The sequence below is a fragment of the Barbus barbus genome (assembly GCF_936440315.1).
Source record: "Barbus barbus genome assembly, chromosome: 18".
NCBI classification, from domain to species: Eukaryota; Metazoa; Chordata; class Actinopteri; order Cypriniformes; family Cyprinidae; genus Barbus; species Barbus barbus.
This window is the reverse complement of record NC_136746.1, coordinates 17,528,056-17,544,724: the sequence shown is the minus strand read 5'-3', so window position 1 is coordinate 17,544,724 and position 16,669 is coordinate 17,528,056. Positions and strand designations below refer to the sequence as shown.

Genomic DNA, 16,669 nt, shown 5'->3' with positions numbered 1-16,669 from the left:
TGCTTAATAAATGTAAATTTGATCATTATTACTCCAATTGACCCTTTGCAAAACCCCCTCCCCCCTTAGTAACTGCTGCTACGTGCGAGAAGCCATGTGGCGCTCTCACGCCATACCTTCTCACACAGTGAAATTTACATTGCATTGCAATGACAGCACGCCAATAGACAAGACAGAACAGGTTACTTTTGGTATGAAACAAAGTCTCAGCTTTCAAATGTTGTCAATTTTGTGGCTTTTTAATGTGTCGTGACAGATCACTGTAGCACCTCAGTTCAAACGGCACGTGAACCAATCATCTTTTTATATTTACTAGTTATAGCATGAAATAAACATGAATGAACATCTGAACGTATCTTGTTTCAACTGTCAAGTCCACCGACGTTAAACTTCTCTCTTAGTCTGGTTTGTTTGTCGGACAAAATTGCAGATTCGGTGTTATGATTGGTCAGACCACCTGTCAATCAAACTCTCAGTGAAGGGTGAATTGAACTAGTGGCTGGAGCATTCAATAATTAAAACACCATAGATATAAAAAAGTGTTCCAGATGTATGTACTACTGTCTTCAGAATAAGTTTTGAGTCAGACTTTTCAGTAAATAGCTTGAAGCATTTTTTACTGACGAGTAAATAATGACAGAATTTTGAGTAAATAATCCATTTAATATTACTGTTATCCATCTTTTCTCAACAGATAAGATTAGCAAGCACACTTTCAAAATTTTCCCTACAAAAGCCATAAACAGCTTTTTTACATTTACATTTATTCATTTAGCTGACGCTTTTATCCAAAGCGACTTACAATTACTATATAGGTCAGAGGTCGCACGCCTCTGGAGCAACTAGGGGTTAAGTGTCTTGCTCAGGGACACATTGGTGTCTCACAGTGGATTCGAACCCGGGTCTCTCACACCAAAGGCATTTTAAAATGGCTTCCACTTGATTTCAAAATAACCATAAAAGCCATTGTGAAAATGTAGCACTTGAACATGTACAGAGAAAGATGTCATCTTGTGTGTTTTAGTTTGTGCAGATGGTCTCAAATGATGAAGAGACTCAGGTTTTCAGTTATCTGAGGTGTCATTTTTTAAAGTACAGTATGTGCTTAATCTCTATTGGGGACACACAGAGCATTTATGGAAAATCTGAAGTACTGCTGTGTTTTGGGATGAACACTGGTGCTTCAGGGAAATTGCTTCTAGAAGCTGGGTCAGTAGAGCGGCCCACCCTCTACCAGTGTGTGAGCGTGTATATGTCAGAATATATGTCCGTTCTCTTATTAAGAATTGCTTTTCACCATTTAAACCTCCATTTTCAACTGTTTGCCATCTATAGGGGAATTCTGCCTCATCTCCTTTGCAATAAGGGCTTTGTACACCTATGAGAAAAGGTTCTCCTCAGGGAAGACTCTCTCCTGTGCTTGTTAGGAGAGTGTGTTCCTGTGTGCTGCAGAGACAGACTGTCTTCACTCTGAATAGTGATTATTGTATAATTTACCCTGAGGGAAAGTACATTGCGTAAACTATTTGAGCTCCCTGTTTTTTTTCAAATAGTGATTTAATCTCTTAACTGACCTGATTTCCTTGATGGCTTCCCATTGTTTGATACTTCATGACAGCACAAACACAGTGTGGAGGGTATCATGATATAAAAAAATAGTCACGCAGATGTGCTTATAGTCCTCTTTTGCAGTAGGAAATTGGTGAGGTCAGCAGGGTCCGGATTTCAGATTTATTTGCAAAGAAGCTCATTAAGGGTTGACTTTGTCCAGTGGGGAATATAGGATGACCGGAGGATCCCAGCAGTGGTGGGAAATTGTGGCTCATTGTCATTCATTCCTCGTAAGGGCAGCAGGGAGCACAGTGCATTTAAGATAGCGATCAAGTTTTCTCCCAGAACATTCTGTTAAGTAAGCCAACAGGCTATTCCTCCTCGTCTCATTAGCTTTTCACTTTGAAGTCAATCCCTTCCCATTATGTTTTGTTTTAGAGCGTTTAAAGCATTAATATTTATGTGCTCCTCAAACCTGAACTCCTGACCGTTTCTATTGCAGCTGACATAAAAAGACCCTTGTCCACAAAGTATTACCTACTGTGGTACTGTATAGTCTACGATTTTGCTAACAATTTTAAACCAGTGTTCAAATAGTCTGCAGAAATATAAATCACAACGAGAATACAAATGAAATAAATGTGAAATAAATCTGTAAACTGGCAGCCATACAAAGGGACAATATTTTCTGCAAATCACATTAATCTGTAATTATTATCAAATCTCTAACCTGGAACATCAGATCACTAAAATGCAGATTTCAGTTCTTAAAGCATTGCTGGAGTTTAATACACACTGATATAGCTAGTGCAGCAAGGTTTGTGATGCACTTATTGATTCATCAATAATCTGAATGTGTACTTCAAACATGTAAATATACTAGGAATAACTGAATAATGAGTGTTTTATAAGTTTCGTCGCCCTTCATCCATGAAATTTGGCCCTGGGCCCCTTGAATTCAAGTGACAGACCTTAATATATTGATAAATGTATCCTGAAAGGCACCTTGGGCTATTTTTTGGATTACAGTGTCTCTCTGATAACGATACTGCACATAATATGCAGAGAACTAAGTGTGTGTGTTGATAGATTCAGATGTAGTTGTATTGTCTGACTCTGAGCTGTCTCCTTGTAATTGCAGGATGGTCTCTTCAAAAAAGTGACTACCGTGTGTGTGTGAAAGAGAGAGAGTTCTTTGAACAACAGAATACCGTGTCTGCTCAGAGGACATCAAAGACAGTCACTTCTCTTTTCGCTTCCGTTTTATCATCTTTCCATTCAACCTCTAACAAACAGGCCAAAGGTCCAGTGGACTGATGCGGAAAATATTGTTCCTGTATGCTTATTGACTCACAAGGCTACTTTATCCTTTCTGACACTCTCCACTCTGCTTCCAAACACTGATCTGAAAGGTTTAGGCTTTTCTATGGCAGCAGAGGGCATAAGCCTTGAACCACACTGAAAAAATGATAAAACTATATAGGATATTAAGTAGCAAAGAGACAGCAATGTTATTAAAATAAAAAAATAAATAAAAAAAATGCATCCATTGTCTGATATAGCTCAAAATTAAACATTTTGCTTATGTCACTGGTGTTAATTTTCATACAAAGAAAATACATGGTGGTCATTAGATTTCGTTTAAAAAATGTCTGGATTTGAACCATGTTCCTCTTGCATGCTGAACAAAAGCTATGCCACTATCACATCTTACACTTGAAGCCTCTGTCAACATGGAAATGTGAGAAAATATATACATGACGGCCTGAAACTGGAGCAAGTATGTCCCATGCTTCTTTCTAAGAGACTGAGAGGTATTGATTTGTGTCTGCTACACTGCTTCTCGTAGGAATATTCATTCTGTTCTCATTTTAACCTGAAAGGCCGGACTGCAGTGTGAACTGGCGCAGATGATGAGAGAGTTAGAGAGATGGCTGATGGGACTGTTTAATGAGAGGCCCAGCAGCTGACCTTGTGAAGGACTGCAGGGAAGCCCTATACTGACTGATTAAAGCAGAGGTGAGGGGAAAAACAAAAGAGGAAGATAGAGAAAGAAGCAGAGTCAGTGACGTGGGTTAGTTATAAAGGAAGAAGATAACATACATCACTGAATCAGCCTCTTGTCTCCTCATCACTTTAACATGCATTTACATACAGTAGATGCACAAAAACGGCCACATAGAGCCTGAGAAAGTGAGTATCAGTGTCCTGTCTGCATCTCCTGCTGGAGCACACCTGCTCCTCCCATGTTAATGAAGATTCTACTGCAGTGCTGCTCAGACACTTCCAATACATTCCCAGAACAACACCACACTGCTCATTACTTTGCTACAAGGAGCCATTGTATTGAAATTCTTCTTATTTCTGTGTTTTCTCCCTTATCTTCTCTATAGTTTTCTGCAACTAATTCATCACAGACCACTTAACTGCATTCAAACTTAGTTTTGTAGATCCACAGTGGTACTCAAGGGGTCCACCAAGTATTTAATCTCAAACATATCTTTGTGAGAGGAAAAAAAAAAGATTACACAAAAATAGTTAGGTTTGACCAAAAGGAATGGTTTATCCAAAAATTTAAATTAGCTAAAAATTTACTTACCCTCAGAACCACCAGGATGTAGATGATTTTGTTTCATCAGAACAGATTTGGATAAATTTAGGATGACTTGATATGGGGCCGTTAGCATCAGAATGTGATCATCAGAAGTAATCCACATGACTACAGTCCATCAATTAACATCTTGTAGAGTGAAAAGCTGCATGTCTGTAAGAAACAAATCCATTATATGGGCTTTTTAACTTTAAACTGAACCTTTTAGACAAAATATGAGCTAAAATCTATAATAATGTAGAAAAAAGCCCATCCCCTGTTGTCCTCTCACATCAAAATTCACCAACATTTGGGTTTAAAACCAGACTGATCTGTGCATATTCCTCTCCTGATTCAGACAAGATGACTTTCTCACTGGAATAAGCAACATTGTAGATAGAGGCCTCATATTTTAGCCAGAACCAACAGTTTGAAACGTAAAAATTCTTTGATGAGTTTGTTTTTACAAACACATCTGCTTCAAAAGATGTTAATTGATGGACTGAAGTGGTCTTTGTTACTTGTGTATTATTGTGATGTTTTTATCATTTGCTTTGACGGCACCCATTTATTACAGCGGATCAACTGTTGAGCAAGTGAGGTAATACCTCATTTTTTCAAATCTGTTCTGATAAATCAAATTTTTGTGGGTGAACTATTCTTTCAACTGTGTATTTGAGTAATGATTATTTTGACGTCTTTGATATGTAAAAATACAGCAATTGAAAATGCAACAGTTATAATGTAAGAGGTTCTCTCTGTATCCACATTTATATATCCAATATATCCGTATTTTTAGACTTTCCATTTTGATTATTCTAACTTAATACTTTTGGAAATATATAAAACAAATTTTAAAACCTCCCCTTGAGAATGTTTTGAATTCAAAATCTAAAGTGATTATTTCATTGTAATTTGCATGCTGCATTGCCATTGTTGCTTTGTATATATTTGCTTAATTCTGATTCAACCTGATTTTGATTTGTGTCACGGATGTGTTGATTCTCATGGAACTGACAGAAAACACATTGTGCTGAGTTTAAAGCAGGTCTGATGTGGCATTTAATTTATGCAGAATCAAAGCCTTAAACTGAAAAAAAAGCAAAATATTTTTTTCCCCGTCTTGCAAGTACTAGTATCTCCTTCAGGAAAAGCAAATATATTTTATATGCAAGCACCATGCCCGAGAACACATACTTTAGCTTAATGCCTTAATTGAAGAACAAGGTTACAAACAAGCTAAAAAAGGCAGCTCTGTCAATAAAAAGAAACTCATTGCTGCCTGAGGAAAAGTTTCTACTCCAAACACATTGAACTGGAGTAAATACTTACATGTTTTATGGACTTTTTTCTTTCTTGAGACTTTTAACAGCTTCAAGCCACTGCGCTTATTATAGACGTAATGTTTTACATTCTCAAATAACATTTGCACCATAAAACATCTCTACTACCAGTATTAGTGTGTGTCTCTCTCAGGGCAGGGTAGGTTTATGTGTTTGTGAGTATACAATTTATTGCAGTCATTTGAAGCTGCAGAGGGCAGAGACAGTTTGAACATAGGGGTGTTTATTAAAGATATTGACAAATGCAACATATACAGAAGCGAGTCAGAGGTTTAAGCACCTTCATTCATCTCCTGTACCACTGTTCTGCTTCCTTCAGCGCCATTATAATGTTATTACCTTGCACTGATGGAGCTCCGCACACTATTAGGATTTAAATAGATCAGGTATTTTCATCAAATGCAAGTTTTTGACTAGCAGTACTCTGGCATAATTTTTGCACATAACAGCATCTTTCTGCAGTAAAATAATTCACTTTCCAAGTTTGTTCCCAAATACATACTTATTTTAGCCATTTGTAGCTCTAGAAGAGGATGACACAGACAAATGCTTTTTTCTCTATTTTTTATATAAGGTCTATAACATTTTACTGAACGGAAAGCTGTATTTTTGAGGCATTGGTTGCTCCTTGATTTGATTATGCTTATTGATTATCACTGCAGGTTTGAAAATGATTTTATGTTTATGATTATGGCTATCCAGCAAAGCAATATACTGTAGAATACACCGTTTTAAGGTGGATATACAAAACTGGCTTGGAGAGACCTCCTTTTTCTTTTTCCTTCAAATAACAATCAAAACGAAAACAAAACTCTGCTTACAATTTAAATTGCCACTTAGTTCAATGTGATGTCAGAGCATTTCGAAAGTGTTTCAAATGGCAAAAATGCTTGAGGACATATGTACAAGACCAGTATTATTATAATTTCCCATCATAATTCACAGATTACAACAAATCTAGCTGTAGTAGGTATAAAAACATTAGGATAGATAGATAGATAGATAGATAGATAGATAGATAGATAGATAGATAGATAGATAGATAGATAGATAGATAGATAGATAGATAGATAGATAGATAGATAGATAGATCTATCTCTGTACACTGGAAAAATCATGGATTTTTATATGTCTGCTTAACATTTCTTCTAAAAGAGCTATTATTTTTATAAAATAGGATGAATTGTCCATTACTGAGTGCTATAAACACATGTAATGTATGTTTCATTCATACTGGACGCCAGAGACTCCACATATGCATCTGCCCTCACGCAGAAACTCCACATCATAGAAGTGACACTGATGATGTTCCAGGAAATCCCTAATATGGATAAAGGCATCATTATTGCTGTAACTGAATAAAAAGAAGATTTAAACTTAAACTTTTTGAATGATGAAATTAAAGGACAATAAAATAAACACTCTACTGCGACAATATATACGTATGGTTTATCTGTGTTATTCAAGCCATCTTGTGTATTTTCATAATGATTAAGTATATTTGTAAGCCATTTTTAATCATCATAGCCTTTATTACATTATAGACTGTATTTCTGAATCATTCTGTGATAAGATGCCACATAAGATCCCAAAAGGAAATTATTTCAAACACTTGAAGTGTGTGCAGTGTCTCTCTGGATGCAGGTCTTTTCGGCTTAAGTGAAGTATTTCTGTAATAAGCCTTAAGCAAAATAAATCAATAGAGAAACAGATTGCTTTTGGTTTGGCTCTGAAGAACCTCTTAACCTATTTCTATAGTCTGTATGTGAATATGGAGTTCACAAGGATCCTTCAAGGGATAGTTCCTCAAGTTTTTAGTTTGGTCATCATTTACTCACCCTTAAGTTGTTCCAAACCTGTATGAATTTATTTGTTCTGTTGAACACAAAAGAAGATATTTTGAAGAATGTGGGTAACCAAACAGTTGCTGGTAGCCATTGACTTGCACAGTATGGAAGACAGAGAGAGTCCTTCCAGTACAGAGTCGCTGCAGAAGTGAAACTTGACTTTTTCATCAGCAGACACTCAGGGTCACACCTCCTGCTGGTGCAATCACACTGTACGTAACACGGATTAGAGCAGGCTTTTCTCTCTCACGCCGTTTCTCTTTCTCTCCCCCTTTATTTTTATCCTCTCTCTTGGTGTGTACATGTGCGCTTGTAAACAGCAGTGTCAACAAGACAAAAACATGCATGTTATCTTGTTAAACCTACCATTTTACATCCTTATTTATTCTTCAAAAATATGGCTAAATTGATGTGGCTATATGTATACATCTATGCATCCAGCTAATGTTGTTATTCAAAGTGACTAGCTAGGAGTGGATCAATATCAAACCTCGGCTTTAGTAAGATACCAGCCTCTGAAACCTTAGCATCAATATTAAGTCAATATCTTAGGCAACAAATAAACAGCTTCGGTCAACTGATCAAAGGAACCTAGGCCTGTTAAAGCATTCAATAATTAAATGTCAATAACAATAGTAATTCATGATTAACTTCATTGTTTTAGCATATTTGCGCCCTTCATAAGGAAGAGAAACAAAAAAAAGTTATTTTATTTAACACCTAACCGGTGTTGTTATTGTTAACTAAAACTATTAAAAATGGTTTTCGTTAATAGAAATAAGGCTTAAGTAAAATACAAATATGAAAAGCTGAACATCTAAAAGTAAAGCTGAAATAAAAACGCAAAATTAAAAATGAAACACAAATTAATAGAAAGGACAAAAGCACATAACAAAATTACTCAAACTAAAAAATTGAAATGAAAACTGAAAATCGAAAAATAAAATCTGATTTGAAATACTAATAAACCCTATAAATAGTACTAAAATTAAACTGCACATAAGCAAAAACAGGACAGAGAAAGATTTCTACAACAGCACTCACACACTCAAAATGCCTGAAAATGCATCAAAATACATAGGAAATACAAAAAATACACTCGATGCAAATCTGGAACAAGAACTTTCCATACATTTTCTTAAAAAAAAAAAACAAAGCTTCAGTGAACATTCCAGTCGGATTCAGTATCAGTCTGATACATTAGTGAATCGTTTTTGTGAGCTGGTTCAAACAAAAAGATCACTATTATTCAGTCAGGTTTATTGTGGAGAGCTGTGACAGTGCTGCTAACCTCATTTGCCAGATTGAAACATTGTATTTTCCCTTTTACAATAAATGTCTTGGTGCTGCCCATTAACCAAACAGAACAAATGAAAGGACAAGATATAACTATAAATTATAGGTTGTCTCACGCCTTTTACACAAAAAGGCAGTGTAAAACAGTTATTTGGGTTAATTAGCTTTTCTATAAACAAGTGAATAATTATCATTATCTCTGAGTCAGTGAGTAAGCTCACTATTTTTCTGAGGAACTCCGTGTAGCCTGGAAAGCACTATGTTCATATATAGTTATTAGAGGAGCTGTTATTTTGCTAATAGTACCATCAATATTAAATTAACCATCTAAAATATATGCTCAATATATTCCTTTCTTCTGCAGCTCTGATATCGGCTGGCTGTTGCACCAGCTCCTGTAGAAGTGTCAAGCTTTGGGACAGGTAAGGATCACATCTGTACTGTACAGTGCAAGTATGTTATTTATGCATAAATCAGCTCAAAAGAGGATTGGTTTGATTGGCTATATTTGTGTTTGTGTGTGTTTACACTTAGAATAGTGTAATACACCAACATTCAAAAGTTTGGGGTCAGTACTTTTTTTTGGACAAATTAATATTTATATTCAGCAGTGATGAATTAAACTCATCAAATGTAACAGTTAAGGTATTTATTTATTAAAGGAACACTCCACTTTTTAAAAAAAATAGGCTTATTTTCCAACTCCCCAACAGTTAAACAGTTGAGTTTTACCGTTTTCGAATCCATTCAGCCGATCTCCGGGTCTGGTGGTAGCACTTTTAGCATAGCTTAGCATAGATCATTGAATCTGATTAGACCATTAGCATCTCACTCAAAAATAACCAAAGAGTTTTGATATTTTTCCTATTTAAAGCTTGACTCTTCTGTAGTTACATTGTGTACTAAGACTGACAGAAAATGAAAAGTTGCAATTTTCTAGGCTGATATGGCTAGGAACTATACTCTTATTTTGGCGTAATAATTAAGGAGCTTTGCTGCCGTACCATGGGTGCAGCAGGCGCAATGATAGTACGCAGCACCTGAAAATAGTCCCTATTTTCTATTTTCAGGCGCTGCGTAATATCGTTGCGACAGTTTGCCCTCTGAATTTGCTAAGCACAAATCAGTCAGTTTTTACACACACACACGTTGGTTTTTGTGGTTTATGGGGACTCTCCATAGGCGTAATGGTTTTTATACTGAACAAACTGTGTGTGCTATTGCCCTACACTTACTTACTTTACTTTACTTTTGTCATTTAGCAGACGCTTTTGTCCAAAGCGACTTACAAATAAGAAAAAGTAACTAAAACTAAAAAGTTACAACTCTATAAATACTATCTACCCACATATTTAAGAAAATAAAGAAATTAAATAAAATTAACACATGCATATAACAACAACATTTCAATAATAAACATATCAATGAAAAAATTAAATAAAAAGCTACTACTATCCCTTGCCGGTGTCCCTGCCCGGTGGAGTCGCACGGTAGAGTCGATGGTCTTTACACTCTTTACTTTTTTACTTTTGTCATTTAGCAGACGCTTTTGTCCAAAGCGACTTACAAATAAGAAAAAGTAACTAAAACTAAAAAGTTACAACTCTATAAATACTATCTACCCACATATTTAAGAAAATAAAGAAATTAAATAAAATTAACACATGCATATAACAACAACATTTCAATAATAAACATTTCAATGAAAAAATTAAATAAAAAGCTACTACTATCCCTTGCCGGTGTCCCTGCCCGGTGGAGTCGCACGGTAGAGTCGATGGTCTTTACACTCTTTGGTCTTCACACTAGGAGGGCTTCACACGACGACTGCCGCGACCGCTGCCGCGGTATAATAACCTTTATTATACCAAACCAACAAATGATCATTTCAATTCAGCTGGACCCACTTTCCTGTTTATCAACTACAAATGGCCAAGCAAGTGCACACACTGACAAGATACACGATACAGTACGAGACCAAACGCGATTTCAGCAACTCTCATCCTAGTAAACAAAATAAGCGTTTCCTAGCAACGGCAAATGCGCTAAACACTGAGACAAGTAAATACACTTACGAGCTGATTTTAAACTTCCGCTGATAGACTGCTTCTCTTAAAGACCACTTCATTACACTGCCTTCTGCTGGCGCTTGAACCCACTTTCCTGTTTATCAACTACAAATGGCCAAGCAAGTGCACACACTGACAAGATACACGATACAGTACGAGACCAAACGCGATTTCAGCAACTCTCATCCTAGTAAACAAAATAAGCGTTTCCTAGCAACGGCAAATGCGCTAAACACTGAGACAAGTAAATACACTTACGAGCTGATTTTAAACTTCCGCTGATAGACTGCTTCTCTTAAAGACCACTTCATTACACTGCCTTCTGCTGGCGCTTGAACCCACTTTCCTGTTTATCAACTACAAATGGCCAAGCAAGTGCACACACTGACAAGATACACGATACAGTACGAGACCAAACGCGATTTCAGCAACTCTCATCCTAGTAAACAAAATAAGCGTTTCCTAGCAACGGCAAATGCGCTAAACACTGAGACAAGTAAATACACTTACGAGCTGATTTTAAACTTCCGCTGATAGACTGCTTCTCTTAAAGACCACTTCATTACACTGCCTTCTGCTGGCGCTTGAACCCACTTTCCTGTTTATCAACTACAAATGGCCAAGCAAGTGCACACACTGACAAGATACACGATACAGTACGAGACCAAACGCGATTTCAGCAACTCTCATCCTAGTAAACAAAATAAGCGTTTCCTAGCAACGGCAAATGCGCTAAACACTGAGACAAGTAAATACACTTACGAGCTGATTTTAAACTTCCGCTGATAGACTGCTTCTCTTAAAGACCACTTCATTACACTGCCTTCTGCTGGCGCTTGAACCCACTTTCCTGTTTATCAACTACAAATGGCCAAGCAAGTGCACACACTGACAAGATACACGATACAGTACGAGACCAAACGCGATTTCAGCAACTCTCATCCTAGTAAACAAAATAAGCGTTTCCTAGCAACGGCAAATGCGCTAAACACTGAGACAAGTAAATACACTTACGAGCTGATTTTAAACTTCCGCTGATAGACTGCTTCTCTTAAAGACCACTTCATTACACTGCCTTCTGCTGGCGCTTGAACCCACTTTCCTGTTTATCAACTACAAATGGCCAAGCAAGTGCACACACTGACAAGATACACGATACAGTACGAGACCAAACGCGATTTCAGCAACTCTCATCCTAGTAAACAAAATAAGCGTTTCCTAGCAACGGCAAATGCGCTAAACACTGAGACAAGTAAATACACTTACGAGCTGATTTTAAACTTCCGCTGATAGACTGCTTCTCTTAAAGACCACTTCATTACACTGCCTTCTGCTGGCGCTTGAACCCACTTTCCTGTTTATCAACTACAAATGGCCAAGCAAGTGCACACACTGACAAGATACACGATACAGTACGAGACCAAACGCGATTTCAGCAACTCTCATCCTAGTAAACAAAATAAGCGTTTCCTAGCAACGGCAAATGCGCTAAACACTGAGACAAGTAAATACACTTACGAGCTGATTTTAAACTTCCGCTGATAGACTGCTTCTCTTAAAGACCACTTCATTACACTGCCTTCTGCTGGCGCTTGAACCCACTTTCCTGTTTATCAACTACAAATGGCCAAGCAATTGCACACACTGACAAGATACACGATACAGTACGAGACCAAACGCGATTTCAGCAACTCTCATCCTAGTAAACAAAATAAGCGTTTCCTAGCAACGGCAAATGCGCTAAACACTGAGACAAGTAAATACACTTACGAGCTGATTTTAAACTTCCGCTGATAGACTGCTTCTCTTAAAGACCACTTCATTACACTGCCTTCTGCTGGCGCTTGAACCCACTTTCCTGTTTATCAACTACAAATGGCCAAGCAAGTGCACACACTGACAAGATACACGATACAGTACGAGACCAAACGCGATTTCAGCAACTCTCATCCTAGTAAACAAAATAAGCGTTTCCTAGCAACGGCAAATGCGCTAAACACTGAGACAAGTAAATACACTTACGAGCTGATTTTAAACTTCCGCTGATAGACTGCTTCTCTTAAAGACCACTTCATTACACTGCCTTCTGCTGGCGCTTGAACCCACTTTCCTGTTTATCAACTACAAATGGCCAAGCAAGTGCACACACTGACAAGATACACGATACAGTACGAGACCAAACGCGATTTCAGCAACTCTCATCCTAGTAAACAAAATAAGCGTTTCCTAGCAACGGCAAATGCGCTAAACACTGAGACAAGTAAATACACTTACGAGCTGATTTTAAACTTCCGCTGATAGACTGCTTCTCTTAAAGACCACTTCATTACACTGCCTTCTGCTGGCGCTTGAACCCACTTTCCTGTTTATCAACTACAAATGGCCAAGCAAGTGCACACACTGACAAGATACACGATACAGTACGAGACCAAACGCGATTTCAGCAACTCTCATCCTAGTAAACAAAATAAGCGACACCAACCCTACACCTAAACTTAGCCCTCACAGGAGACTTTGTGCATTTTTAGATTTTCAAAAATAACACCATTTAGTATGTTTTTTAAGCCTTTTGAATTACGGGGACATAGGAAGTGTCCTCATAAACCACCTTCATATTGTAATACCTCTGTCATACCCATGTCATTATACAAATTTGTGTCTTCATAAACCACATAAACATGCACACACACACACACACACACACACACACACACACACACACAGAGAGTCTGGTCATCCTTGTAGGGACTCTCCATAGGCGTAGTGGTTTTTATACTGTACAAACCATATTTTCTATCTACCTACACCTAAACCTACCCCTTACAGGAAACTTTGTGGATTTTTACTCATTCTGTATGATTTATAAGCTTTTGTACCCATGGGGACCTCAATTTAGGTCCCCACTGTGACACGAGTCCCCATGAGTCTGTGTGTATTCAGGTTTAAGTCCCCACCAAGATATATAAATCTGTAAACACACACACAAACAAACATGCATGCATGCATGCATACTAAAATACTACATGCTACTGAGTTTTGAAGACTGACATTTTTACATAACATTTTTCATATTAAATCCTAATCAAATGCATATTTCTCCCTACAGTTTTGATACCTCCTGACCATTACCTTGACTGGATTCAGTGGGCTATGAAAATGATCCCTGTTGCTTTCATTTAACTTGCACTGACAGAAATGGAAGACAAGAATGAAAAAGCCTGAGTGAAGGACAAAAACGTTTGCGCAGCCAGTGTCTCTCGTCCCCCTCTTTCTCAACACTGGTGAACGGAAGCAGACGAAACAAAAAATTTTTGAAATGGGAAAGTTTTTAAAAGTTTTTACCCAGTTTGTTTACAGTCACCACAAAACAATCAATCCACACTGTAAAAAAAAAAAAAAAAAAAACATCCTATACTACTATACTAAACTGCACAAGACATTAAGAATAAGAGTTAAGAGTTAATAAGTTTTTCAATTTTATTACCTTCACTACTTATTTTTGTACTTCAATCGTAACTTTTTTTTTCTTGTTGTAAGCAGAAACCTCCCAAAGTTTTGAGAGATTTATGCTTAAAACAACAAAATATGCAATGCTAACAAATAAAATATAAATATACATAATATAAAATTCTACATCAATTATGCTAAAAGGCATAAAATATTATAAAACTTGTTTTAAGAGATTATAATACAAGATATTGTAGGGAAACAAGCTATATATAATCTCTCATAACATGTCTTATTCAATTTTTACTGAAAAAAAAAACAAACAGATTTTTTATAAAAATAGTTTTTTTGCAGTGTGCCAACATTTTACACATACAGGCAGATACCTATTACCAAACCAGTTTTTTGCCTCTAAGAACAAGGGTTCCGTTTTGAGGAAAAGAGCAATACTGAATGTCAGTGGCTCACAAGTATCAAATTTTAGCTGAAATCTGAATGATTATGACATTGTCATATCAATCACTGCCTGGCTTTCATTAGGACCTGTGTGAAAACAGTTTATTTATTACGTTGACTACAGCCATGTGTAAAGTGCGGTAGTTAAACTCTTAACTATCTATAGTTGCTAAAGTCGAAAGTCAAAGTGGGAGGCGTCCTAAAACACCCCTCCTGTCTCTTAATATCCCATTACTGATCTGTTTGTAGATGCAGTGTCGTGTGATGTTAAAGAAGCACATAGAAAGCTGCTGCTGCTGCACCCGAGACTTGTGTAGCCAGACGCTTTAGGCTTCCATTGTGTCAAATCTTCTTGAGTCTGATGCTTCTGCCCTCACTGCTGCTGAAATCAAGCGGCCCAATCACAAAGCTCACAGATCTTGACCATTTCAATGCTTTGTGAAATTGCCAAACCCATTTTATGGTTCACCAATAAAATAGATTTTTTTTCTCCGTCTGTCTGTGGATTCAAAAGGAAGAGTGTGGCTCTGTTAGAATCCAGACGTGCTTGCCCTCACATTCCCTGTTATTGGACCATAACTGAAAGGTAAAACTCAGAGACTTGTCATCCCACTGGACTACATAGACCATCATGCCTCTCTTCTTACCAGGTATTTAACTGAATCTTTTCTGGTCAACAGTACAAACCGGGTACTGTTGCATTTAATTTGAGAGGACTTCATAGTTTATATTTGTTCCCTCACTGAACGTAACATGCATCTGGCAAACCATCAATCCTCCTGTATACTGTCAGTATTAAAAACAGCAAACGTTACTTGATAAGCTCATTAACCTGTGATTTTTTTATTTTTGTTGACAAATTACGAAACAGAACAGATATTAATATATAAAACCTTTATGTTTTTAAAAAGTAAAGAGTAGTTTAAGGCTTAGTTTTTTATATATGAGAACTATAACTATTATTTTTGACGTAATGGTATTATTGAATATATAAATATTATACTAAGAGATGTATGTAAAAACAATAAAGTCTTCTTTATGTAAAACACTTTTAATTTGATTCTTATTTTGACTGATTTGTTAATGTAACATGTCTCATGTCAGGAAACCAGAAATCAAATTCTTGATGTTAATGTTTAAATGTAACTTAAATAGTTCACCCCTTTCTAAAGCTGTATGACTTTCTTCTGTTCTTCAGTTTTCAGTGTCACATTTCCCTTCAGAAATCATTCTAATATGCTGATTTGGAGCTCAAGAAACATTTCTTATCAATGCTAAAAACAGTTGTACTGCTTAATATTTTTGTGGAAATCGTAATCCTTCTCATGCATTGTTTATTTTATTCTTTACATGATTTAATGCATTCTTGCTGAATAAAAGTATACATTTCTAAAAACAAAAAAATTACTACCTCATTTGTCCTCAGTGACTTTCATTGTGTGGACAAAAAACTATTTTTTAGACTATCTTTTGTGTTCCACAGATGAAAGGCAGTCATACAGGTTTAGAATATCATGAGAATGAGTATGTGAATGGTCCATTTCACATCAAGAATCAGGTCATTTCTGGTAAGTGTATTTGTATTTTAAACATACTCCTTATAAGAAAATACAGCATGTTTGCTAAAAAGATTTATTCAAATCTATTATCGTCACTATATTGTTTGGCTTTTGTCTTTAATTCACTGTGCATGTTTAAGTACAGTCAATACTATAAATATAAATATGTGTGCCCTACTCTGCTATGATAAGTAGGGAAGTATATCAGCCAGAAGGTAAGGGGCAAAGAGCAGCACTGTGTACCCTGATTAAGATGTATTATTGTCAAGGGAGCACGGCACACTCTCTCTCACACACAAACACTGAGTCCTAATGTCTGCTCTTTGCTTTTCACTGCAATGCAGCACACATTGGGATCCTGCTGAGAATGGCTTGAATGCCTACCTGACCAAAAAACACCCATCCATCAACACAAACATCAGACCGAGAGGAACCAGAGGCCCTATAAATACTCTTCTGCTTCACGCTCTCTCTCACTAACACACACACACACATTTTTATTAAAAACTGC

At 36.8% G+C, this 16,669-nt stretch overlaps 1 protein-coding gene across 3 annotated transcripts in view; it reads left to right on the top strand.

Moving 5' to 3' along the window:
• LOC306884658 (uncharacterized protein) overlaps positions 1-14,444 on the top strand; it is a 28,736-nt gene extending 14,292 nt beyond the window's left edge. For 2 of the 3 annotated variants that reach the window (XM_079440722.1, XM_079440723.1), the window contains exons 3-4: positions 8,992-9,049; positions 13,803-14,444. In XM_079440722.1, the coding sequence (XP_079296848.1) occupies positions 8,992-9,049; positions 13,803-13,818 (74 nt within the window). In that variant the 3' untranslated portion in view covers positions 13,819-14,444. The remainder of the gene's footprint in view (positions 1-8,991; positions 9,050-13,802) is intronic. The other variant, XR_013785467.1, reaches the window with a different exon arrangement.
• Positions 14,445-16,669: the final 2,225 nt, after the last annotated feature.